At 45.6% G+C, this 27,623-nt stretch overlaps 2 protein-coding genes across 2 annotated transcripts in view; one reads left to right on the top strand and one right to left on the bottom strand.

Annotated features, from left to right (window-relative positions):
* Positions 1–1,222: 1,222 nt before the first annotated feature.
* LOC310816118 (equilibrative nucleobase transporter 1-like) lies at positions 1,223–4,642 on the bottom strand (the record flags this gene model as incomplete). The annotated part of the gene is made up of 6 exons (XM_083686124.1): positions 1,223–1,663; positions 1,855–1,978; positions 2,601–2,787; positions 3,019–3,126; positions 3,330–3,473; positions 4,525–4,642. 6 exons carry the CDS (start codon positions 4,640–4,642, stop codon positions 1,541–1,543), a joined length of 804 nt encoding a protein of 267 aa, XP_083542250.1. The 3' UTR covers positions 1,223–1,540.
* LOC310816445 (large neutral amino acids transporter small subunit 4-like) overlaps positions 3,156–27,623 on the top strand; it is a 58,529-nt gene continuing 34,061 nt past the window's right edge. Inside the window, exon 1 of the mRNA XM_083686648.1 lies at positions 3,156–3,202. The gene's annotated coding sequence lies outside the window, so the exon portion shown is untranslated. The remainder of the gene's footprint in view (positions 3,203–27,623) is intronic.

Genomic DNA, 27,623 nt, shown 5'->3' with positions numbered 1-27,623 from the left:
GATGCCCCCGGCACATTTAAGGGTCATCTAAAATACATCTAAAGGACAAGGCCAGCGCCTGCTGTGAGTTTATTGTGGATTGTGTTTGGCATGTTGATAAAGATAGAACTGATGCAGAAAAGTGTTTATTTAAGGTTGTACAGAAGGCATACGCACAATTATTATGGGGGGGAAGGTGGGCAGATTGTAGTGTATTTGGCATTCATAATTGTTTCCCATTAACAAAAGTGTGACAATTTATCTAGCCACTGGAGAAAACCAATTCAAATGATTGCACTTCTTCAGTTCTTCATTTAACAAATTCCGTTCTTTCATGGAAGATTGACGGCACCTCTCAAATAAGCAATGGCATTATGATGAAAAATGTGTGTACAAAACAAGATTACATTACATTATTTGCTCCATGTTTAAATGAAAATCAAGATTTAGCCTACTGGTGATAGTTGTTCTCAACTGCATCAACCACACCTGTGTCATTACAAAAGAGATCCAAGCAATACAAATCTCACTATTTACACACTTTAGTCAAAGTAAGGCTGATGTAATATTGATGGAGGAGGGTAATAATTTTTTCATGTTCACTTGTGAGAGAACCGGAGGGGGATGCAAGAGTGTGCAGGAGGTTACGGAATGTGTCACTGTCACCTTGATTACTTCAATGTTACTTTCCTCCTGTGCACTTGCATTATGAACTTTCATTTATTGCCTCGGGTGTAGCAACCTCATGATGGGTGTAGGGTGGGAAAAATTGAGGGTCATGGGTGGGTATGTAAATAGCCGAAACCTAACGATCAACTTGGGGAATATGAATGATAGTTGTCCAGGTAATAGAAATAACGCCATGTTCATTGGCTTTCCCCATAGTTTGGAGAACATACATGGCTGCAATTGGTTGAACCGTGCAACTTATATTGATGATTTGTGTATATTGCATTTATATTAATTAGCATTTTGAGAGCCTCATGTATTAAGTCCAAAAGGCTGTTTGTATTTGCGGCAATATGGAATGAGCGAAAGGGGAATACTGTACATGTCCGCTATTGTAAAAATGTTAATTTCCAGTGGGCTATATGGAAAAAAAGACATACCTCTGCGGTGGAAGACATAGAAGAGAGATGTGGCCAAATTCATTGTCAATAACGGTTGTCATTTTTACCAACACAGCCTCTCAATAGTGTCCTTTTCATCACTAAAAATATCTGACTGCCTTTCTCACCAGGAGTTGAACTGATGGGGGAGGGTAATCTTTTTCTTGATTGTGTCCGATTTACAAACAAAGGCGTGACAATTTCTGAGACTAGCATAAGACTGCAATTTCAGGGTCTGGGGAGAAAGTATGTTTGTATGTGAAAGTGTGTTCTCTGAATGAAATGAAAGGCCTCTACCCAGAACTTATTCAGCTTTGGATTTAGCCAAAAGAGGTGTAAGATTGTACCCACTATGATTAAAATCAGCTATTATCCAAACAACACATAGAAAGGAGGCAGCTCAGTGATGCTGAGATGGCTGTGTAAGTGTGTGTTCCCTTTTTAGAGCTGGTCTAGGAGGCGGTTATGGCTTCCTGGGGTATAGTCCTCAGGGCGGCCAGGCCACGACAGTGCAGGTAGACGTTGACAGGATGGATGAAGGCCAGCAGAGTGAGAAGGGCCAGGGCTATGTTCAGCTGCAGGCAGAGAGATAGAGAGAGATAGAGGGGTGGAAACAGAGAGACAGAAAATATAGGGTCACTTCTACCGCTCTCTCTACTTACTAGTGATGGCCAAGTTGATGCTGTCTCTGGTGTGAATGGTAAATGTTACTGGGAACTCTAATCAAGGTAGTGCTCTAGTGATGGTAACAGGTAGCTTCACTCACGTATAGCGGGTCCCCTCCCAGTATTCCATTGATCAGGATGAAGCAGGGGTACTGCAGCAGGTCCACGAATGCAGACAGGGCTAACATCAAGCCGTAGAGCTTACCAAAGTGACAGGCAGGGAAACTAAACAGAGAGAGAGAAAGAGAGACAAGAGAGAGGAGGTTGCTGTCTGGTGACTTTGGTGCCCCCCTCTGGCAGTCCGGTGCCAGTGCTCTCCCAATCATCAGGATTGCTATCACCTGTTTGTCCTGTCCTGTGTTTGTTATATATAGCCTGTGTGTTCCCTATGTCTTTGTCGGATATTCTCTCTGTCTGTGAGTACCCTGTCTCCCAATCTGTATCAGATTGTTGCCCTATACCGTTATTATTATTTCTTAGTCCACTTATTAAGTGTATACATATTAAATGATTATTATTAAGTTTGTTGATGGAGCCTGGTTTTCTCCACCTTTATTTTACCCCTTATTCCAGTATATGTATTTGTGCCTTGCACCAACCCTCTCATTAAAGACATTCTTTATTTTCTACTAGGTCTTCCGTCTGAGTATTCATCCACACATGGGTTCACCTCACCACCAATCCTAACACACCTGCCCCAGTGGGTCAGGCCTTCATATGCCCTGCCTGTGGCAGATAGTGTGCATCCCACATTGGACTAAACAGTCATCAACGGACCCACAAACAGTAGTCAATCATTGGCCACGATGGACTAACATAAGCAGCAGTGTGTGTGTGTGTGACTTACGCAATGCTGATGAACGCAGCGTTGCCTCCATACAGGAAGGAGCGGTTGATGACCTGCAGTACGAAGGTGAGGTATTGCACAGGGAGGACGGGCGTGGCGGCACAGATAGAGAACAGGACGCACCCTAGCGCCGTCAGAGACAGAGAGAGCACAGACGACCGCAGGTCTGCCTCTCGCTCACTCTCTCCTGCACACACACACAGATAGGATTAACGTCACAGTACATGACCTGTCGATTTCCTCCATTCCATCGCCTGTCCACACACAGATAAATAACAGAGTCAGAGAATGCAACAATACTCAAACGACAGCCTGCTTCTTAGATCTGTTGTATGGTGAGAGTTTGGATAGTGCTTATGGTTCGGAGGGTGAGGCTTGGTGTGTGTGTTGTGTTGTGTTGTAGGTGTATGGTTGGTACCTGGGGCCCTGGACTTGCCCTTGTGTCGGTCCATGATGAGGCCATTCAAAGGGGCAAAAAGCACCCCACACAGCTGGGTCACTGCAAACGCATTGGTGTACGTGCTTACTGGAGGGAAAAACAGAGCCAATGAGGACGGGGTTTGAAAAAAGGGAAAAACTCAACTGGAGTAAAGCAAATAAAGGTAAATCTGAATATGGCACAGTTAGATCCTGAGGTCCTTCTCTGAACAATATTACCCAGCAGCTTGGAGGAGAACAGTCAGTTCATATGTGTCATATGCCGTGTGTGTGTGTGTGTGGGGTGGTTACCCAGGGAGGGTTTGCCCTCGGTCAGTAGCTGTATCAAGGGGTTGAGTGTGCCGATGAACAGGTGGTGTCGTAGCTGCATGACAGACAGCCAGACCAGGTGAAACATGAAAAACTTGGACAGGACACAATCCCGGAAACTACGCTCTGAGAGAGAGAGAGAGAGAGAGAGAAACGACTGGGTAACGACTGAAACACACAGAGATGGAGGTGCCAAGCGGTCAGCAGAGGTTGAAGAATGGATTGATCAGGCTGGGGTTTGGGGACTGACCAGTGTTTGCTGATAAGGAGGGGCTGTTACCTTTACCGCTCTGTAGCCGAGCACCATATTTCACAGATGAATATTTTTACTGTAAATCTTGGGCAGATTCTTTTTTCTCCAAACCTTCCCCTTGCAATCACTCACACCAAGATAATATTTATGTTATCTGTCCTCAATACTTTTTTCCAGACCTCTGCAGGGTTTTTAGCAAACTCTAACCTGGCCATCCTTTTTGAGGTTAACTAATTGTTTTCACCCTTCAGTGAAGCGTCTGTAGTTCGGCTGGTGACGTATTATGCAGATGGTAGTTTCTGATACATTCGTGCCTACCTCCTGGAGAGTGTTTCTGATCTGTGGGACAGTTTTTTTTGTTGGCTTTTTTCTTAATTATGAGCAATATTCAGTCATCCATTGTGGAAGTCTTCCTTGCCCGCCCGTTTGTGATAGCTGAGCTCACCAGTGCGTTTCATTTTAATGATGTTCCCAACAGTTGATTTTGGCAAGCCTACGATTTTGGCTATGTCTGATTTTTCAGCCTAATAATGGCTTCCTTGACTTTCATTGACACCTCTTTGGTCCTCATGTTGACAGACACCAATAGCAAACTCCAGACGCAAATTCAAAGCCTAGAATCTATACTACACATTGACAGCTCTCTTATGCCTGCACGAATGATGTGACGGAACACACCTGATTTAACAGAAACACCGATTATTCCATTACTTTTGGGTACCCTAAAATAGCACTATGCATAAAAAGTGTTAAAAATGTCTGAATGGTGAAACCAATATGTACACAAATACCATCATATCAGAACTGAATCTCTACTTTAACCTCATAGTAATTGTTCCATTTAAATAAATGTAAACAGCTATTTGTGCAACTTTGCCAATCAATAATCATCCAATTTATATTGAAGTAAATCCACAAACACACCTTCATTTTCTGTGTTCCTGTTGTTAATGGGTATGACCTCGTTCACAGCATCATCCTGCATGCTGCCATTGGCTGCAGCCGGCTCTGGGCTGACGGTCCCCCTCTGTCCACAGTTCATCCTGTCAAAGGAACAACATGAAACTCAAACTTCATTCTCTCTCTCCATTCCTTTTTTCTCCCTGCCTTCTCTCTCTTTATCTCTGGTCACTATGGACAACTACTACAGTTATAACTAGTAAGAATCAAGCATGAACTCCCACTGACAAAGACTGATTCTTAACCATTTAACTTTGCGTAGGCTGAAGCAAGGCAGGGTGAAGCAAGTGTCCCGAAATATAGATTAGCCTATTTCATTTGGGGGAGGGGGAGAGAGAATATAGTATTCACCTTCTGTCAAAAGGTGATGACGTCACATGAATTTAATCATCAAAAATAATACTTGAAAATTATAAGTCCCGCCCCTTTGGGGTGATGGGGTTTGTGTTGATGATTGTGCAATGAGATGTAGGGGCGAGGTCTCTTATAACTCCCGCCCGTTTGGGGTGATGGGGTTTGTGTTGATGATTGTGCAATGAGATGTAGGGGCGAGGTCTCTTATAACTCCCGCCCGTTTGGGGTGATGGGGTTTGTGTTGATGGTTGTGCAATGAGATGTAGGTGAGAGGTCAAGGTGTTCTGCTCTTTGTGAAATTAGAAATTAACCAGGGGCCCTGAGAGCTGGTCACAACGGATCAAAGACTTGATCAGCGGCATCAGAACTGAACTGGCTGAACCCCAAGCAAGGGCTAGTGATGACTATGTGTGGTGATGCCTTTATGCTGCATACAGGCATCTAAGTCAAAATTGCATATGAGGCTTAAAATAAAAGTTCAATACAGAGGGTTAAAATGTGCAATTAAAAAAAGGCCATTAAAAAATGGTTAGGCTGCTACTCTAGGGGTAGTAATGTGTTCAATAATGAAGGGTTAGGGTTAATAAAATGGGGGATTAAAAAATGGTTCAATTTTTTAAAATGACAGGTCGCGGGCGTGTCACTGATAAGATCACGTGTTTCCCGGGCAAAAGGTGTATATATATGAGCCTGTGTGAGATCTGTAGTAGTTGTGGCTATATGACAGTGTCTAAAATGGCGTCTACAAGTATGATGTGGGAAATGGAAGACGGTCGTGTAGTGCGTGTAGAGTTTGCATCAGGAGGTGCATTCCCCTATGTGGACATATACACTTTCGAAAAATTAGAAAATAACCAGGGGTCCTGAGAGCTGGTCACAACAGATCAAAGACTTGTGACCAGCTGCATCAGATCGATCTCTCAATGTTTAGTTTGAACTGACTGAACCCTAAACTGACTGAAGCCCCACCAAGGGCCAGCTAAAGTTTGTCACTGATAAGGGCTGTGTGATGACTATGTGTCGTGATGACTTCATGCCGCATACATACAGTCATGAGAAAAAGTTAGGACACCCTATGAAAACCTTTGTCTTTTTCAACATATTCAAACATATGGACATTTGATATTCATTTGAACAATATTGAAAAATTGAGGTAATATAACTAAACAAATACAACTGAAACATATTATTTAAAAAATGATTGGTGAAATGTAATTAATAGAAATGCAATCTTCTTGTGAGGAAAAAGTTAGGACACCCCCACATTTAGTTCCACTTAAAATGCCTAAAATTATAATCAAGAGCACCACATCAGGTGCAAATGATTAGAACGTCGTTACAGAGGATTTTGGAGGAGCCTGTCCTATTTAAATCTCAGACATTTAGTTTGGTTTGCTCTTGATTGTTTAAGTGAGTTGCATCACCATGGCGAGATCAAAAGAGCTCTCTGAGGCCTTCAGAAGAAAAATTGTAGATGCATATGAGTCTGGGAAGGGATATAAAAAGATCTCCAAACAATTCGAAATTAGCCATTCCACTGTCCGGAAAATAATTTACAAGTGGAGAACATTTAAAACCACCACCAACATGGCCAGGTCAGGCTACCCAAGCAAGTTCAGCCGAAGAGCTGACCGAAAGATGCTTAAAGAAGTCTCCAACAATCCCAGAATGTCATCACGGGACCTACAGGTATCTCTTGCCACAATTGATGTCAAAGTACATGCATCCACCATAAGAAAGAGACTGAACTAGTTTGCATTACATGGGAGGTATGCAAGGAGGAAACCCCTGCTGTCAAAAAAACCCATCAGGGCAAGACTAAAGTTTGCCAGAGAACACCTAGAGAAAGACCAGAACTTCTGGAACAATGTGCTTTGGACAGATGAATCCAAAGTTGAACTGTTTGGGCACAGTAAGAGTAGACATGTTTGGCGCAAAACCAAGACAGCATTTGAGAACAAGAACCTCATACCAAACTGTGAAGCATGGGGGTGGAAATGTCATGGTTTGGGGCTGCTTTTCTGCAGCAGGGCCTGGTCAGCTCACCATCATAGAATCCACTATGAATTCTGTATTGTATCAGAGGGTGCTTGAGGAAAATGTGAGACCATGTGTTCGAAAGTTGAAGCTGAAGCGGATGTGGACCATGCAACATGACAATGACCCAAAACATTCCAGTAAATCTACCAAGGAATGGCTCAAGAAAAAGAAATTGAGAGTTCTGGAATGGCCAAGTCAAAGCCCGGATCTTAATCCTATTGAGATGCTGTGGATTGATTTGAAACTGGCTGTGCATGCAAGACACCCCTCGAACATCACACAGCTGAAAGAATTCTGCAAGGAGGAGTGGGAAAAGCTTTCTCCCAATCAATGTCAGAGACTTGTAGACAGTTATAAGAAACGTCTAATTGAGGTTATTTCAGCCAAGGGGGGCAATACTAGCTATTAGGGCATAGGGTGTCCTAACTTTTTCCTCAGTAGGAATTGGCATTATTGTTAATGTTTCGTTAAATAAATGATTACAAAGTTACATTTTCATTGTTTTTTGTTCAATTACATCCCCTTTATCTATAGATATTGTTAGAAAGAAGATAAAATATTGATATGTCCATATTTTTAAGAGAATAACATAATATTTTGGGGGGTGTCCTAACTTTTTCTCATGACTGTACATCTATGTCAAAATTGCATATGAGGCTTAAAATAAAGATGTAGGTGAGAGGTCAAGGGGTTCTGCTGTTTGTGTAATTAGAAATTAACCAGGGGTCCTGAGAGATGGTCACAACGGATCAAAGACTTGTGACCAGCTGCATCAGATCGATCTCTCAATGTTTAGTTTGAACTGACTGAACCCTGAACTGATTGAACCCCCCAACCAAGGGCCCCGCTAAAGTTTGTTTTTGTTTAAAAAATGGTTAAATTTTTAAAAATGACAGGTAGTGGGAGTGTCACTGATAAGATCCCGTGTTTCCCGGGCAAAAAGGTGTATATATATGACCCTGAGAGCTGGTCACAACTCAGCAAAGACTTGTGACAGCAGCATCAGATCAATCTCTCTCCACCATGGAAGATGTACGTACGTTTTTATCCTATATGTTTCACATCCGGTGTGTGTAAGGGAGGGTTTCTGTGAGAGAGGTAATCTTTAATCTTTCCAGATCAAACAATTGACTCTTCAAAGCTTCAATCGTCACCCCGTCGTGAACGTCAAATAGCACGTGTTTCTCCATATCAGCACTGGAGGGATGCTCCAGGTATGTTAAATAAATCAATCAATAAATCAACAAAATTATTAAATTCATAATTAAATAAAAAAACTAGCTGTAACCTGCTTCTCTTCTTTTTACAATAGAACCAGAGGGTTACAACGACGAAGATTCTGGACCCCCCGGCACCTTCATGCTCTTCCATTCGCCATCCAGCGACAGCGGGGCCTATTTGCCGACGTCACCACGGTCTTCTCTCTACAGTGAGGGTGCGCAGGTGCGAGGTCTGAACCATCTAGAGGAGAATCGTCAAGGTTTTTATGATGTTGATGATGAAGATGTTCAAATGTCTCCCACCCTCAGTCAAGAGGAGCATGTTGATAGTGGTCGCATTGATGCTGTTCTCACAGCTTATCGTGAAGGTATCGACGATGCTATGGGTATAACTACAGTGTCTGATGAAAGTGGTTCAGAGACCGATTCTGTGAATAGTCTAGATTTTGAGCGGACCCTGGTCAGCATTGAAACAGGGTTGCAAACGGCCCGGTTGTTACGTGTGAGATCCAGAAATATAGCTCACCCTAATCATCGGCGTAATAGCCTTCGACAGATACGAAGGCGTACAGGCCTATTGAGTCGTATCGCAAGACGTCTGTTTACTGATTAAAAAGTCACAATTTCCTTCAATTTAATAATATAAATAAAATAAATAAATAAATAAAAAATGGCTGAATCTGACAGGGTTAATCATCATGATATTCCTCTTGACCTCATGCAAATGGTCAATGGTCTGATGTTGTTAGAGAGTTTGATCATGTAAATCCTCCGATACAACCCTTAGAGGGGCTTCCCGTTGTCCCTACAAACAGGCCGCAGGAGCACTACTTCCTCCCTTCAGTGGAGGAGCTAGATGATATACTCGACGCTTATAGATATCCTTTATCTGACACGCTTCCGCCACCTGCCTGTATGCAGGAAGAGGCAGAATCGCCCGAGGGGGCTATGGAGGTCAGCCATGATTAGGACATGGATTGGAGCCCCATCTCTCTTTCACAGATAACTGACTATGAGACCCCATGGAGTCCCATCTCTCTTTCACAGATAACTGACTATGAGACCCCATGGAGTCCTGCAGATAATGTATGTTGTCAAGCCCTCAACGATGTTGAAACTCAACACGGGAGTGGTGGGGGTGATGGAGATGGTGAAATTAATGATATTGTAATGGATAATAACAACCAGCAATTACCAGAGGGGGGTGAAGCCGGCGTGTCTGTACCGCCCTATAATGTAGGTAGCGGGGAGGATCTTGCGGAGCGTATGGAAATTGACCGAGTTTCTTTTGACACGCATGATGGCATGCAGGTAATAAACAGAGATAGCTTCAATAATGTTGAGGTGAGAACATTTTTAAATTTCCCAATGCCGAATAGGTCACTGTAACAATGTCCGGTTGTACACAGAGGCAGACGCAGCGTTTGGGGTAAGGGAACAACTTTCCCGTTTATTCATCAAAAGTTCTCACAAGTCTCTCTGGCTTTTCAGCCCTCCCAACCACTCGGCAACTTTCCAGTTGCCGATTCTTTCCACTGGCTCTCAGCTCTCCTCTGCTCTCGCCGCCTGCTTTTCCAGCTTAGCTCCCTTACTGAAATGGCAGAAGCACACCCATCTTAAACATTCGCCGGCGAGACTTAATTCGCAGCAGGTGTGCAACAAAAGTCTCGCCGACACAACCCCGGCCACGGTCCTGTAGCTCCCTCTACAGGCCGAACGCTGCATGTCCCCCCACATACCCCCACCGCCCGACACAGGCCGGGGACCCGACGGCCGACGACCTACTCCCCCCCCCCTGCCCGGGAGAGGAAGTCTGCCACGACCATCTGCGCCCCCGGTCTGTGCACGACGGAAAAGTTGAAGGGCTGCAACGCGAGGTACCACCGGGTGATCCTCGCGTTTACATCCTTCATGCGGTGGAGCCACTGGAGGGGGGCATGGTCGGAGTAGAGGGTGAAGGCGCGACCCAGCAGGTAGTAGCGGAGGGTGCCGACCGCCCACTTGATGGCCAGGCACTCCTTCTCCACGGTGCTGTACCGGCCCTCCCTCTCCGACAGCTTACGGCTCAGGTACAGCACCGGCCGGTCGGCCCCCTCCACGCGCTGGGTCAGCACTGCTCCCAGCCCTCTATCCGACGCGTCCGTCTGTAGGGAGAAAGGGAGGTTAAAATCAGGCGCATACAGGACCGTTTCTCCACAAAGAGCCCCCTTAAAGGCCTCGAACGACCCCTGGCACTGGCCCGACCATTGGACCGGATCCGGGGCCCCCTTCCGGGTGAGGTCCGTCAAGGGACTGGCCAGCTCTGAAAACCCAGGCACGAACTGGCGGTAATATCCCGCCAGCCCCAGGAAGGCCCTCACCTCCTTCTTTGTCTTGGGCCGGGGAGAGGCGGCGATGGCCGCAGTCTTTTCAATCTGCGGTCGCACCTCCCCCCGTCCCAAGTGGTACCCCAGATACCGGATCTCCCTCCGCCCGATCACGCACTTTTTCGGGTTGGCCGTTAGCCCCGCCTGCCTCAGGGACCGCAGAACAGCAGCCACCCTCCGCACATGCTGCGGCCAGGTGTCACTGTGGATGACAATGTCGTCTAGGTAGGCCGCAGCATAGGCGGCGTGCGGCCGCAGAATACGGTCCATGAGGCGCTGAAAAGTGGCTGGGGCTCCGAACAACCCGAAAGGGAGCACGGTGAACTGGAATAACCCGAGCGGAGTAGAGAATGCCGTTTTCTCCCGGGACACCGGCGAGAGTGGAATCTGCCAGTATCCCTTCGTGCAATCCAATGTCGTGAAGTACCTGGCCGTACCAAGCCGGTCCAAGAGCTCGTCGACCCGGGGCATCGGATATGCATCGAACTTGGAGACCGCATTAACCCGTCTATAATCCACACAGAACCGTATAGTCCCATCTGGCTTGTTGACAAGCACGATGGGGCTACACCAATCACTGCGGGACTCCTCGACCACACCCAGCTCCAGCATGGCTTCCAACTCCCGGCACACAACGTGTCGTTTGTGCACCGGCAACCTATAGGGACGCGTGCGCACCGTTAAACCCGGCTGCGTTTCTATATGGTGGTCGATGAGCGTAGTCCGACCGGGCAGGGGAGAGAACACGTCGGCGAACTTAAGCTGCAAATCTGCAACGTCCGCGGCCTGGCTAGCAGAGAGATGGTTATCAATATCGACCGGAGTGCTACCTTTCGATTTTGGGACTTCCGGACCGAACTCCTCTCTCTCTGGAACTATCGTAGCCAGAGCAACAGTGACCACGTCGTTCCATTTTTTTAGGAGATTGACGTGATACACCTGCAAGCTATCCCCCCGGTCCGAGCGTATAACCTCATCATCCACGTCCCCCATGCGACGTGTGACCACAAACGGCCCTTGCCACTTCGCGAGTAATTTCGTGCTGGAGGTGGGTAACAGTACGAGCACCTTGTCTCCCGGTCTAAACTCTCGTAGGGTAGCCCCCCTGTCATACAGGCGTTTCTGACGCTCCTGGGCTTGCAGCAAATGCTCACGTGAGATAGCCCCTAGGGCGTGGAGCTTTGTGCGCAAGTCGAGGACGTACTGGATCTCATTCTTACTGTCGCTAGACCCTTCCTCCCAATTTTCTTTAAACAGGTCTAGGACACCCCGGGGCTTACGCCCGTAGAGTAATTCAAACGGGGAAAACCCGGTGGAAGCTTGGGGAACTTCCCGCACCGCAAACAACAGGGGATCTAGCCATTTATGCCAATTCCGACTATCCTCGTGGACAAACTTCCGGATCATTGACTTCAAGGTCCGATTGAACCGCTCACAAAGGCCGTCCGTGGCCGGGTGGTAAACACTGGTTCGAATCGCCTTGATGTTCAGCAAGCCATACAGTTCCTTGAGGGTGCGTGACATAAAATTAGTGCCCTGATCGGTGAGAATCTCTTTCGGGATTCCCACGCGGGAGATGACTTGAAACAATGCTTGTGCTACACTCCTGGCAGAGATATTGCGCAGAGGTATTGCCTCGGGGTATCGGGTGGCGTAATCTATCAAGACCAACACAAATCGATAACCCTGTGTGCTCCGCTCAAATGGCCCGATAATATCCATCGCAATGCGGTCGAATGGGTTCTCGACCAATGGTAAGGGCCGCAAGGGGGCCCGTGGGATGGCCGGGGGATTTACTAACTGACATTCCCGACAGGATGCGCACCACCTACGCACCTCTGCCCGAATCCCCGGCCAATAAAATCGAGCCATTATACGGTGCAGTGTTTTGTCATACCCTAGATGGCCCGCCATGGGGTTGAAATGAGCCGCCTGGAAGACCATTTCGCGGCGGCTGCGGGGAACCAGCAACTGGGTTACTTCCTCCTGACTATGTGAGTCACGACTGACTCGATATAACCTGTCGCTGATAATCGCGAAATAGGGGTGGGCGCGCACTGTGTCTGGCCGTATCAAAGTACCATCAATTGCTATCACTTGGTCAAAGGCTGATCTGAGGGTCTCATCACGAGACTGCTCGAGGGGGAAGTCGCCTAGCAGCGGATAGTTCGGCGAGGAAGTCTCGGGGTGAGGCGCCCCCGCCGGCTCCGGCTCCCCGGCAGTGTCGCGAGGCGCCGCCTCGGCACAGAGCACATTACACGCCACACACCTCCCTAGCTGTCGTGCACGCATCCCGGTAGCCCTCTTTACCGCTTGAGGAAACCCCTCCCAATCCACACCTAGAATCAGGGGATGCGTGAGGCGTGGGCTAACCGCCGCCTGTACCCTATGGTTTTTCCCCTCAAAATGAATTTCGATAGCGACCAGCGGATATTCGTGAATGTCCCCATGCACACACCTCACCCGCACCCTCGATGCCTTCAACAGTGCCCCCGGCCGAACCAGGCGCTCCTGGATCATGGACTGCATACAGCCCGAATCCAAGAACGCCTGGTGCGTATCACGTTGTATCCTTACCGGAATACGATACGCCGCTCCTGGTCCGGGGGGAGGGCCCGGTATGTCGCCGATGCGGACGACCTGCCCCACGTCCATCGCCCGACACTCGGCCTGCACGTGGCCCGGCCGTCCGCACCGCCAACACACCCCCCCTGTCGCTCGAGGTTCTCTCTGCGGGGCCGGGGCTGGTTCCGGATCGGCGCGCTCCTGCCATCTCGTTCTCGGGGCGGGCGCCGGCCTCCCTCCTTCTGCTCCCCCGGCTCCTCCTGGGCGTTGGCCCCCCCCCCCTTGCCGCGGGGCCGGGGTTGGTCGTTGTGGCCCTCGCGGTGGGAGGGAGAGATGGTCCTCCGCCAGACCCACGGCGGTCTTTAGGTCCTGGGGGCGGTGGTACTGGACCCAGGCGGCGGTGCGGGCCGGGAGCCCCGCGAGGAACTGCTCCAATACCACCCGGTTCCCGACCTCCACCGCCGAGTTGTTCTCGGGGTCCAGCCACCGCCATGCGCTGTCCCCCAGCCGCTGGGCGAAGGCGAAGGGCCGGCACCCCTCCTCCATGGTCATGGCCCGGAACCGGCGTCGGTGTTCCTCCGGTGTCAGGCCCAGGCGGTCCCGAATCGCCCGGGCCAGGGACTGGTAATCCCGTTGGGCGGCCGCCGGCAAACTGTGGGCCGCAAGCTGCGCCTCCCCTGACAGGAGGGGCAGCAGATGGTAGGCCCACTCTCGGTCCGGCCACCCCGAGATCCTCGCCGTCCCCTCGAACACCGCGAGGAACGCCTCCGGGTCGTCCAGGTCCCCCATCTTCTGCAGCTGGACCTTGGGGGGACCTGGTGCCGCTCCGGTCCCCGGCGCCGGCCCGCCGGCCCCGCCCGCGAGCCTCGCCGCCGTCAGCTCCTTTAGGGTCGCCTGCTGGGTCTGCTGCAGGGTTGTCTGTTGCTCTAGAACGAGCGTTATCCTCGCAATTGCCGCTGTTAGCGCGTCCATCTAGCCTCTGTGTCCCAGGTTGGGCGCCAATGTAACAATGTCCGGTTGTACACAGAGGCAGACGCAGCGTTTGGGGTAAGGGAACAACTTTCCCGTTTATTCATCAAAAGTTCTCACAAGTCTCTCTGGCTTTTCAGCCCTCCCAACCACTCGGCAACTTTCCAGTTGCCGATTCTTTCCACTGGCTCTCAGCTCTCCTCTGCTCTTGCCGCCTGCTTCTCCAGCTTAGCTCCCTTACTGAAATGGCAGAAGCACACCCATCTTAAACATTCGCCGGCGAGACTTAATTCGCAGCAGGTGTGCAACAAAAGTCTCGCCGACACAACCCCGGCCACGGTCCTGTAGCTCCCTCTACAGGCCGAACGCTGCATGTCCCCCCACAGTCACATACCAACCCAAATTTCGGTGAGTTTTACCAGGCTGTAGTAAACGGTTTTCAGAACCGAATGTCTGCGATAATCGAAAGAGTTGGTGTAAACCCTCGTGATATTATTCAGCTCAATTTACGAGCGGATAGTTTACAAGATGATGTCTCAATGACAGTACGATACGGTGAAGGTAGGCTAACAGATTTCAACCAAATTCTTGACCGTCTTGTTCAGTCTAACATGGCTATTTTCAGTCATGCTGGGGTCGAACTCTACGTAAACTTTGTGAGGGCTCCAGGAGGCTCGGGGAGGCGGAAGATTAATACATTATTTATTACGGAGACCCTCAAAAAAAAAAGCAGACATTTATTTGTAATTCTAAATCAGAACCAAGCATGCTTCGGAATAAACCTAGCTCTACTTGCAAATCCCGGTTTAACCATTGAAGAGGCTATGCGCGAGGGTTACAATATTCATATCGAGGCCGGGCTCGGGCCTAATGATAGGACCACATTCGCGGATGTGATCAAATTTGAACAGCTGTTAAACTGTAAAATCGTTATTTTTTACAGAGCCTCAGATAGAGATAATCTGATTACGTTCCAAACTGAAACAGAGTCAGAGACAATCCGTTACATGCTTTTACACGACAATCATTTTTACGGAATAAAAAATGTTAAAGGATTCCTTGGTTGTGCATACCTCTGTGTTCACTGTCACACGGGGTATAGCAGAGAAGGGGGACACTTCTGCGAAAAAGCTTGCAACGTCTGTCTTTCAGACTGTAAACAGCAAGCTGCATTTCAAAAAGTCCATTGTAATGATTGCAATCGTAACTGTTCAAATAGTGTATGTTATAGGATGCATAAAGTGTGCAGATGGCGCCCAAAAGCTGAAAAGATGGCGAGCAATTGTCAAATAAATAAAAAATGCCTTAAATGTGGATTTACATGCCGTATAAACCTCACAGACTCTAAACCCCATGTCTGTACAATTAAAGTTTGTCACATCTGTAAACAACTCCTTCAGGCCGCTAAACCGCCACCTTCATCATCTGTTCAGACTTCTGAAGAAGTGTCAGAGTGCGTAGATATTCATCAATGTTACATGCAACGCAAACCTCGTGTAGCAGAGGAGAGGATTAATCAGAAGCTGGTATTTTATGATTTTGAATCAAGCCAGACAACAGGAACACATATCCCTGTCTATGTGGCTACACAATCCTTGCAAGGGGCTAGATGGAGTGCACAGGGCCCTGATTGTGCTCTAGAGTTTTTATTGTATTACCGTCGAAAAGAATTCAAAGACACAGTGTTCTTAGCCCATTATAGCAAAGGTTATGACAGTTATCTAATTTTAGATGCTTATGTAAAACAGGGGATAACACCGTTCGTCATAGCCCAAGGGAGTAAAATCATACTCATTATAGATAGACAATTCCGGCTCAAATTCATTGACACATATTCCTTCATCCCCATCCCCTTAAGACAGTTTCCAAAAGCGCTCGGTTGTAAAACCGAAGCAAAAAAGGGATATTTCCCTCATAAAATGACCGATTATTCAAACATGTTAAATAAGTACAAAGGTCGGTACCCCGCTGCTGAAATGTACGGGTGTGATGAGATGTCTGTAGAACAGAGAAACAGTTTCTTTAAGTGGTATAACACAGTAAAAGATCAGGAATTTGACTTTTTAACCGAGTTAAAGGTTTATTGTCGGAATGATGTGGAGATTTTAGCCGAAGGTGCCACCAATTTCCGCAATGAATTTATAAAGACAACTCGATGCGACCCTTTTGCGAGCGTGACAATTGCGTCAGCTGCTTTAGCTGTTTTTCAAACCAACTTCTTAATCAAAAACACAATCGCATTACCCGATGCTAACAACTACAGACGACAATTCAAGGCATATTCCCATGCTTCGATACAGTGGCTTGAGTATCTAGCGTTTTCACGCGGCATTGACATTGAACATGCATTAACACCGCAAGGTGAACGTTGTTTTGGTCCTCTTTATGTCGATGGATTTGCCGTGATAAAGGGTGTGAAAACAGCATTAGAATTCTATGGCTGCTATTTTCACGGTTGTCCGACTTGTTATAACCCTCATGACATATCACCGCTTACAGGATCAGAGTTTGGGGTGATGTACTCTAACACCATGAAAAGGCTAACTCGGTTAGAAACAGAGTTTAAGCTGAAAACAGAGGTTATATGGGAACATACATGGAATTCGATGAAACAACAGCAACCTTCTGTTAAATTATTCCTTGAGAGATACCAGGAGCCGAGCCCTTTAAATCCCCGGGCCGCGCTATTCGGAGGAAGAACAGAGGCCATATGCTTAAGGCATATTGTTGAACAGGGTCAGACCGTTCAATATGTCGATTTTACCAGTTTATATCCGTACTGTAATGCAGAGTTTGAATATCCAATTGGCCACCCGGTTATAATCAGAAAAGATTTTAAACCGGTTGAAAATTACTTTGGCTTCATACATGCTAAAGTTCACCCGCCGAGGCGTTTGTTTTTCCCTGTGCTACCTATGAAAAATGACGAAGGTAAACTGCTTTTTACACTCTGTCGAACATGTGGGATTGAGAATAACCAAGCAACGGCGTGCATGCACTCACAGGAAGAGAGAGCGCTTCAAGGTGTATGGGTTAGTATTGAGTTAATAGAAGCCCAAAAAAGAGGCTACATTATAGCTGAAATTTATGAGGTCTGGCAATTTGAACAGAGATCCGATAAATTGTTTAAAGATTACATCTACACATTCCTTAAGCAGAAGCAGGAGGCCTCTGGGTATCCTGATGAGGTTACAGACGAGGTTAGTAAACAGGCTTACATAAACGATTATATAGAGAACCAAGGTATCCAACTTGACCCTCATAAAATTGAGTACAACGCAGCCAAGCGTCAGATCGCAAAACTTTTACTGAATTCCCTCTGGGGAAAAATGGCTCAAAGATCTAATCAACTTACAACCTCCATCGTGAAAGAACCCAAAGAGTTTTTTCAGTACCTCTTTAGCAGTAAGTATGATATAAGCCAGTTCCATTTCATAAATAATGATGTTGCAATCATTCAATGGCGTCATAATTCCAGGTGTGTCTTACCCCCCGGCGAATCAAATATTTTTTTAGCTGCGTTTACGACCGCATATGCGAGAGGTGTATTATACAAACAGTTACATTTATTGCAAGAGCGAGTCCTATACTATGACACCGACTCAATCGTTTACCTCTCTACCCCCGAGGATCTTTATACCCCTCCGACAGCCAATTATTTAGGTGATTTGACGGAATTAGCGGCTGATGATTATATTTGTGCGTGGACAGCAGCGGGGCCAAAATCCTACGGCTTTCTCACCCAGCAAGGAAAGGTGTGTTTGAAAGTCAAAGGTTTTATCCAGAATTATGAAAATTGTAAAAAACGTAACTTTAATAATTTGACTGATCTGGTAGAAGCCTATATTATAGATCCTAACACGCGACGCGAGATCCCTGCCCATTACAATAGAATTAAACGTGATATCAAAGCTTTTTCGCTCACTAATAAACAACAAGTGATCAACTTTTCAGTTGTTTTTGATAAGAGACGCCTTCTCCCCTCAGGTAGAACACTGCCGTTTGGTTACTGAGTTGTTATTACCTGTTATCACCTGTTATTACCTAGGTTCACAATAGACTGTGTTCACAATATTACCGGGTGTTTTCTATAGTTGTGTAGGAACATTATTTGAAAAAATGTATTCTACAATGTATCCTAAAGGTGTTTTATTGTATTTGAAAAATGTATTCTACAATGTATTCTACAATGTATCCTAATGGTGTTTTATTGTATTTGAAAAATGTATTCTACAATGTATCCTAATGGTGTTTTATTGTATTTGAAAAATGTATTCTACAATGTATTCTACGATGTATCCTAATGGTGTTTTATTTAAATTGAAAAATGTATATCTCATTAAATTCTTATTCATACGTCACCCCGCCTCATCATTTTTACATATTCCAGGCTGGATAAAATCAGGGTTCACAGTTAACCATGCTGTTAGTCTGCTATAACTCAGCCTTGAGAATGGAGGTGACAGCCGACCTGGCATTCCAAATGCCATGTAGCATGCTAATAGTGGGGCCTAGTGGCTCAGGTAAAACTTTTTTTGTAAAACAATTACTTGAAAACATGGAGAGTACATTTTCAAAAGTTCCGGCTCGTATAATCTGGGCATACTCTTCATACCAGCCATTGTATGACGAACTCAGTCAAAATGTCAATATCAAATTCATAGAAGGTATTCCCGCAAACTTTAATGATGAAAATCTTTTCCCTCGGAACCAGCACAATCTTTTAGTAGTAGATGATTCCATGGATGTGGGAGGCAATCATGATGAATTAATGAAAGCGTTCACAGAATATCGACATCATAAAAAATTGAGCGTATTTTATCTGCTTCAGAATTTGTTTAATCAAGGGAAACATTCGCGCACGATTAGTTTAAACACTAATTACATGGTGCTGTTTAAATCACCGCGTGATAAAATGCAGATCAGGGTTTTAGCTCAACAAATGTATCCCGGCCTGAAAAAATTATTTTTAGAAAGTTATGAAGATGCTACAAGGGAACCGTATACATATTTAATCGTTGACCTACGTCCTAATTGCCCAGAAGCCTTAAGACTAAGAAGCGGGATACTTCCAGGAGAGTGGCCGACGGTCTATCAACCTAGAAAGTGACAAGAGACTTTTTAAATAATGTCTCAACGGATAAAAAGAAACCTTCCCATTTTAAAAGCTTTGCTCGCTCTAAAACCCAAGGAGAGAAGAAGCTTTCTATGTAGGGGCTCGGAAGATCTCATACTCGCACTGTGTGAGATTGCATTAAACATATTGAAGGGAAACATCCCTCTCACACCTGACCAGTTCACTAAATTAAAAAAACTGAAAAAATGTATCAAGCTTTTTGCCGAGCGTAAAACTGGATTTAAGCACAAGCGGAAAGTGCTGACGCAATCTGGGGGCTTCCTGCTACCATTATTAGCCACTGCAATTCCGTTTATAACTAGTCTGTTCTCTCGTCAGAGATAGCCATAGACACTCTGGTTATGGCTGCGTTTAATAAAATGTACATGATTTCTCCACAACAGCTGGATAATTTAACCCAAAAGAGTTCACAGAGCATTGGTGAGCGAGCCCAACATGTCTTGAAAAACAATATGGAACAAGTTCTGAAACAGACAAGTGTTGACTCGCATACTAAAGCCAAGCAGTTCAATGATTTACTCGATAAATATCTAACCTTACATCGCAAGGGGGAGACTCTAGATCGCGAAATCGTTTTTAAACTACCTGACAAGCCCTCTGAGAAATCAGGTGAAGCTGATGAAGGCTATATAAGAGTGGGAGAGGAGGAAGAAGCTTCTGACAACCTGGAGGGTGAGATTTTGGAGAATATAGGTTCTCGCAATCGAAAAAATGCCGCCTACATTCTGCAGAAGCTTCGTCAATCAAACCTTCTAAGATGGAATCGTTCAGGCGAGATAATTGTCCAGGATACCCCTATTAAAGGATCTCATATTTTCGATTTGATGAAGACGCTGTCAAACCGTCGGTTCCATTCCGGAACTCTACCACGCGGATGGGATGTATTTTTAAAAACAATTTCTGAATTAAATATTCCAATCACAACGGTTACGAACACACTGGCTCGCCAGCAATTACGGCTTAAACCCTCCAAAACCTCGAGTGAATCAATTCCTCAGATACGTCACAGCAAGAGAAACCGTGGAGAAAAGAAAAAAAAATCTCCATTGTCAACATCATTATTATTAGACATGTCTTACGCCAGGACCCCTTCTAAAACACCTAAGGATATATTACAGATGGCTACATCAGCAGACTCTGAATGGTCAACGCCCACCGAATGGCAGCTCTCTACACCCATCCATCCTAGATGGCTAGATTTCAATCGAAAAAAATGAATTCAAGCAGACTGTATGATGTTTTAATCAATAAAATGATTTATTGAAATTAATATATGACCGAAAGAGTATTCATTCATGACAATTATAACACTCTTTAAACAGTTTTAAAGAGCAGGCATTCTGATTATACATTTTAACAGTCTTCACCCGTGAAATACATTTAGCATATTTCTTGACAAACTTGCTGACCATAACATCATTCTTTTTTAAATGATCAGAATACAATCGCATTGTTTCTTGAAAGGAGAGTCCTTTAAATCGATGACAGAGGTAGAATACTACATGGGCTCCACAAGTCGTTGAATAATCATCTTGAACCTTCTGTTTGTTATAGCGTATTTCATGAGCATTCCTTGATAGAAAACGCATAAACGCTTCAGGGTAGAATCTGTGATCTGGAGGATTTGCATATGAATCAAAAAATGTTGCCTTGTCAGGTTCAGCTTCAATAATCATACCCACCCAATGTTCGCCCTCTCTGTTCTGATCGTGCGTGTTAACGACTAGATAGCTCGGCCGTCTATCTATCTTGGAGGGTAGTAAATCACTAGGCCAAACACCTGCAAAAGCATCACCTAAAATTGGCTTTAATATAGACTCCAGCTGATGGTTATCCATCCTTTTTCAGGTTTGAAGGTTTCCACTTTTTTTAATAGTCAATCAGGACTTGTCGCTTTGAGTTTATCTCTATGACACTGTCATAGCAGGCATACACTATCAGAGTCATTGTCTGAGGCAGGGCTACTCTGAATCTTAAATCCAGACGACAGGTACCATGCATCGAGGGTGAGAGAGCCTCGCTGTCTAATTCATCATCCCTCGACAAATTGAACAGGAACAATGAGTAACCGTTTTCAAAGTTGTCACGGTTAATGCAGAGCGGAGAGTCTCTGATATGTCGGTTTGTACCCACATATAAGTTGTAAAATTCTCGAACACTCTGATGTGTATCAAAGTGGGGTTGGTAGGGTTTTGCGGGGATAAAGCGTGAATTTACACTGAGACTGAGATATTCAAGATCCAACTGCTGGAATCTGAACGGGTTCTTTTCCCTTGCTCCAACGAAAGCTCGATGATCAACTAATCCCGCTACTATATATTTAGGGAGCCTCCCTAAATATAAATTGTCTTGCGCGCACACCCGTGAGCCTCTAGGGATTGTATAATTCTTAACGACTACCCGGCTTATAGGGTATAACGCATTGGATTTCATCAGAGCAGCCGAATGTCCTAACATGACATCGGGTGAAACCTGTACTTTTTTCGCAAAAATACTTGCAGATAGGATTTTTAATGCATACTCCTGGTCAGCAGCTGACACCAGTGTAAAAGCACTTTTGGCTTTCACCAGTTTCAAACGGACATCCACATTGTTTAACAAGAGTCTTTCGGAGAAGAATATGTCACTGTGTAGAGGTCCCATTAGTTCGAATGCGCGTGAACCTCGACAGAAGCTTGCGCGCTTAACAAGCCCTGTGTTAGGACCATCAGCCGCAATAGATACAGAATCCAAATCAACACCTTCATCTTTGTACCATAGCCCTGCTGAAAACTGGCTCTCCAAGGTTTCTTTTGAAAAGTTGAGCAGAGTTTCAATAATAGATCTGTAAGGATGTGTTGCGGACGATGAGCTAATGAGAACATCATTCAGACTGACATCTACCTGTGAGAATATAGTATTTAATGGGTATTGTATTATTCCACAATTATCAGCGCCTGCAAGATCTGTTCCATCTGCCTTGGTAATCTTGAGTCGTAGATAGAGCAATGTTGAGTTTAGATCTAGATAGGCACTTCCACTTCCGGATATCTGAAAATCCAGAACCTCTTGATCCACAATAGAGTTTAGAGGATGGATCTCCACATAACTGCTTTGTTCTATAGACAATTGGGTCATGGGCGGTGCAAAAAGGTCAAGTTCCGATTTGGTGCACTCAGCTGAGAGATGATGTACAAGAGACATTCTTCTTCTTATTATTCTTCTTATTTTTAGAATATATGTCCGTCACTTAGTCTTTTAGTCTTTCTGGGTTTTTTTGATATGCGTTTCTTAGAGGTGCGATGCTCTAACAATGCCACAGATCTTTTTTTTCTTCTTCCTCTGGCAAGGCGTCCTATTCCTGATCCTTCCTGAGACTGGCTGGCTCGATTGGCGATATGACTGGTTACGGCCCCCACAACGTCTGATGCTATCCCCTTCGCTGCTGATTTCAAATGTGGTTTAACAATATTTGCCCCTCGCTTAAGAAACGGTAGGACAAATCTGAACGCCCTACTTAAGATAGACCCTAACCCTCGGCCATATTGCACAGGAGCACCTACAAACCCACTTAGACTGCCACGACCTGTTTGGTTTACGTAATAGTTCACAAATCTTTGTGAATCCATTCTTTATTATTTATTTATTTTTTTGCGGCTGTTTTTGCTTTGTTCTATAGATTCAGATGAGAGACTTTGGTTTAAAGTGCAGCTTGCAAATTGTCTTCCCGTATGTGAATCGAATCGGCTTGTTTAAATCCGTTTTTAGCTCAATCTGTATATCCTGTATGCGCTGTTTATTAACAGGAACGTAGTGTAGCTTGCTATAGGAGAGAGTGATTACATCACCGTAAGATCCTTCTTTTTTAACGATTCTTAGAAGGGGAACAACATAGTCTCCGACATGCTGTGCTTCCACGATATTCGTATAGACGAAAAAATTATACTGCCCTGCATTAATATCGCTGGGATATTTACTCCTGGGATTTCCACCCGTTCGTGTCCATTCGTCAGGCTCAAATCCTAGCATGTAGGCTAGTGGAGCCTTGAACCTGAGAGAATATTTATCAGGTCCTAATACAGAAATTATTTTATGTATAGAACTGTAATATAAAAGTAGATCTGTTTTTTGTTTCTTAAATATGACATTTATCTCCTTCACTATCGCATCGACACTGTCATAATAGCCTGTAGGGATTTTCTGGTAGATTGGAGGGTCCCGCGGTCTCGAATGGTCTTTCAGGTCATAGGTATCTTCTAAACTTATAATATTATTCCATGTATGACAGTACATTATCTCTGCTAACGCCACCTCATATGGTCCATGTAACTCTATAGGCTGAGACAGCGTTATCGTATAATTTGAACTGTTATTGCTAGGGTAAACGTTGTGACATGCATTTGAAGGGAGCGTCACATAGAAAGATTCTCGCTCCTCCATCCTTGCTTCTTCTAGTTTGGCTTCTTCTTGTTTTTCTTCTTCCCAAGCTCTATGACCTCTTTAGCAGGCAGCCATGAGTCAAACTGACTAGGCCAACCTTGCCAGTGGATTAAAACCATCTTCCGTCCATTTTGAATTTTCTTGTCTAAAATCCTTTCTACCCGAAAGACCGTGTCTGCAGTTCTGCCTCATAGAATGTGCCAGTAAGAATTTCACCTTTTATATCCCTTAATTTATAAACAGTAAAGTTTATCAGAGGTAAAGTCCCGTATAAATTCTCAAAGACTTGCATGCTATTGGAGGGTGTTACCTCAACAGGTTTCATTTTGATACTGCTATGATAACTATTATTATAGCTATCAAGCAAATCCGGAATCACATCAATATATCTGCGGGTGTTCTTAGCAGTGAAAAACCTCCACATCTTCGTCTTCAGCGTACGGTTAAAACGTTCCACGACTGACGCCTTCAAATCACTAACCGTTGCAAAGTGTTGAATATTATGTTTCTTCATTAGTTTTTCAAAGATACGGTTAAAAAATTATTTTCCTGCATCCGTTTGAATTTTAACAGGTATACCGCTCTCCTCTAAGACTGCAGCAAAGGCCTCTGCAACTACGACGGCCGTCTTGTTTTTTAAAGAGCGTGCATAAGCTTTTTTTGAAAATACATCTATTACTGTAAGCAGAAATTTAAAGTTATCATTGTCTTTAGACAGTGCACTCATATCGCAAAGATCCGCTTGAAATTGATACATAGGACGTGGCGCAAAAACACGATTTCTAGCATAGGTTTTTCTAGCCGTTTTGTGTAAGGTATACGCCTCCTGACCTGACAGCCATTCTCGTACTTGATCAGGGCTAACTTTTTCAGCCGTCTGCTCTTCGACGGCTTTTTGAAGTTTTTCTACCCCTCCAAATGATCCCGGGTGTGCAGGGTCATAATATATTCTCTTCATTACACGCTCAGACTTTTTTGAGGTCATGACGACTAGTAAGCATGCAAGATCTGAGTACAATGATGATTTTGCATAATTATTTATTGACTACATGTCATTACATTTGAATGATTAATACATGTTTTTAATACAACCCCACAGAAGTGTGTAAGGCATTTAGAGCCCTATCAACATCAAATGGTAGACCATTCTTAAAGCGATATGCTGCTACATCAATTATATAGGTATACAACACCATGAGATGACTAAATTTGAAGCTATGCCTAGACACTTCTCTAATAATTCCATCTAATGTTTTTTCAAATTTCTCCGCCTCAGATGCATTTGAACCAATATACACCAATTCCTTCCAACGGTTAAAAGACACACAATCTCTCACAATTTCCAATGACCTCTCAAAACGGACAACTTGTTCAATGTCAACATCGCTACATGTTTGAAATAAAGATTCATCATTAACACGATTAGCAATAGCCCGTTTTACAAGAGAGCTGACCCCAGGATGACCTGAAGTGGAATTTAAAAAGTTAAAGAATAGTCTGAAAGCATTCCCCATTTTTGATCAGTTTAGACTAGTTCAAAAGAGGGTGTGAACTATGTCAACTCGCTCCCAGTAGGATACGAGTTCATCTGTCATACGATCCCGGTCCTTGTTAACCCCCACATACGCATCAACGATCTCTTTAAGCTTCCCCTGGATGTTTTCTTCATACTTCAGACCGTATAGAAAGGCCTCGGCTGCTCCTTGAACACGGCCGGTTGCTATCTCCCCTAATCCAACCGTCTCCAGAGCAACCATAAGAGTCGGGAGAAATTTCCATGTCCACAGGGCGGTCATCTGCGCCTCAAAGTTGCTGTAAAAGTAATCACTCTCTAGAGGGTACAGACAAGCATGCTGACGTTGGCTTGGATGACCGGTTTTACACCCATAACATTCGTTTTTTATCTGATCATCTATCACCACTGTTAACACAATGGCAACGCCGGCCTTCACTGTGTCCAGAAAAACATCACCACCCCGACGCTGAGATTGAAGCCAGTTCTCTAGAATTTCTTTAACCTCTACAACCATCGGATCATTCAAGGGAGGGTTCTGAGGGGTCCCCTGAGCAGTGATGCTAGCTTCCGCACCGGGTTCATTCTGAACCCCAGCGGATCCCGCTACTTGCAGGCGTGGCGAAGTCGGAGGTGTTGGATAGACGTTGAGGACAGAACGATCTTCAGCCACGGGGGCAGCAAAATCTGAAGCCAGGCCCCCAGGGGTGTGCAGACCGGGTGCTTTGTCGGATGTTGGCTTGCCGGTATACGGCCTATATCTTCTGACGGGGAATTCAAGAGGCTCGAACAGAGTATTTGACACGTCGCTGTCGGGCGAGACGGGTGAGTAGGTGACAGGGCTAATAGGCTCCTCGGAATCACTCTGATGCTCTAGGGCTTTCCACCTTGTGAGGTCGTCCGTCTGGGCATTCCGGTAGTCTTCAAGAACCGGTTTATACAAATCATCGTAGCCGCCAGATTCCTGAGAAAGGCTCGGAAGATAGCTGAGAAGCTTAGACTCTTCATCTTGAGATTCTAGGGGTTTACATTCCGCAGCGGCAGAGTAGCCTTCGTCATCACTTGATGAAGGCAAATCGTTGACTGTGAAAAAATCAGCCATGTTGAAGTAATAAGTAATGTCGCACAAACTCGTTTTTCCAAACTTCTTATATAGATTGAAGGGGGGTGTGTCTAGTAGGCGTGTCTAGTAGCCATTGGTAGTAGAGGTGTCTAGCATGATTTACTATGATTCAACACCGTCTGTTTCAAGCATTGAAAAGATTGGAAAAAAATTACGTCTGGATGGCAGCAGTGTCACCACACTCAAGCGGATCACCACTTTCCCTAATCAGAAGCCATGGATGAACAGTGAGGTCCGACTCCTGCTGAAGGCACGCGACATTGCCTTCAGATCAGGGGATGCTCGGGCCTATAGCTCATCCAGGGCTAATCTGCAGAGGGGCATCAAAAAGGCCAAGCACAACCACAAGCTGAGGATAGAGGATCACTTCAGAAACAACTCTGACCCCCGACGCATGTGGCAGGGCATCCAGGCCATCACAGACTACAAAACAACTAACACCTCACCCCTCTCCGTTGACGCCTCCCTCCCTGATGAGCTGAACCACTTCTACGGCCGCTTTGACAGGGACAACAAGGAGGTGGCCATCAAGGCTGTGCTCCCTGCGGATCACCAGCCCCTCACTCTATCTCCCACCGACGTGTGTGCGGCACTGAGCAGGACTAACGCACGCAAGGCTGCTGGTCCTGATGGGATTCCCGGACGCGTCCTCAGGGCCTGCGCTGTGCAGCTGACTAAGGTTTGGACTGACATATTCAACCTGTCCCTAGCCCAAGCAGCTGTCCCCGCGTGCTTCAAAACCACCTCCATCGTGCCGGTGCCAAAACACTCCACTGCAACGAGCTTAAATGACTTCCGACCAGTGGCACTCACGCCCATCATCATGAAGTGCTTCGAGAGGCTGGTCTTAGCCCAACTCAAGACCTGCCTACCACCCACACTGGACCCCTTTCAATTCGCCTACCGGCAGAACAGGAGTACAGAGGATGCCATTTCGACGGCACTTCACTCCGCCCTGTCCCACCTCGACAAGACTAACTCTTATGTGAGAATGCTGTTTATTGACTTCAGCTCAGCATTCAACACCATCATCCCCTCCAAACTGATCTCCAAACTCAGGCAACTGGGCATCAACCCCTCCCTCTGCAACTGGATTCTAGACTTCCTGACCAACAGGCCGCAGTCTGTTAGGCTTCACAACCACACCTCCTCAACCCTCATCCTGAACACCGGCGTTCCACAAGGCTGTGTGCTGAGCCCCCTCCTTTACTCCCTCTTCACCTACGACTGCACACCTGTACATGGCTCAAACACCATTGTTAAGTTTGCAGACGACACAACGGTGATTGGTCTCATCAGCAACAACGATGAGTCGGCCTACAGGGAGGAGGTACAGCACCTAACAGTGTGGTGCAAC

The sequence above is a fragment of the Argentina silus genome (genome assembly GCF_951799395.1).
Source record: "Argentina silus genome assembly, chromosome: 15".
In the NCBI taxonomy this organism is placed as follows: domain Eukaryota; kingdom Metazoa; phylum Chordata; class Actinopteri; order Argentiniformes; family Argentinidae; genus Argentina; species Argentina silus.
This window is presented reverse-complemented; position numbering and strand designations above follow the sequence as displayed.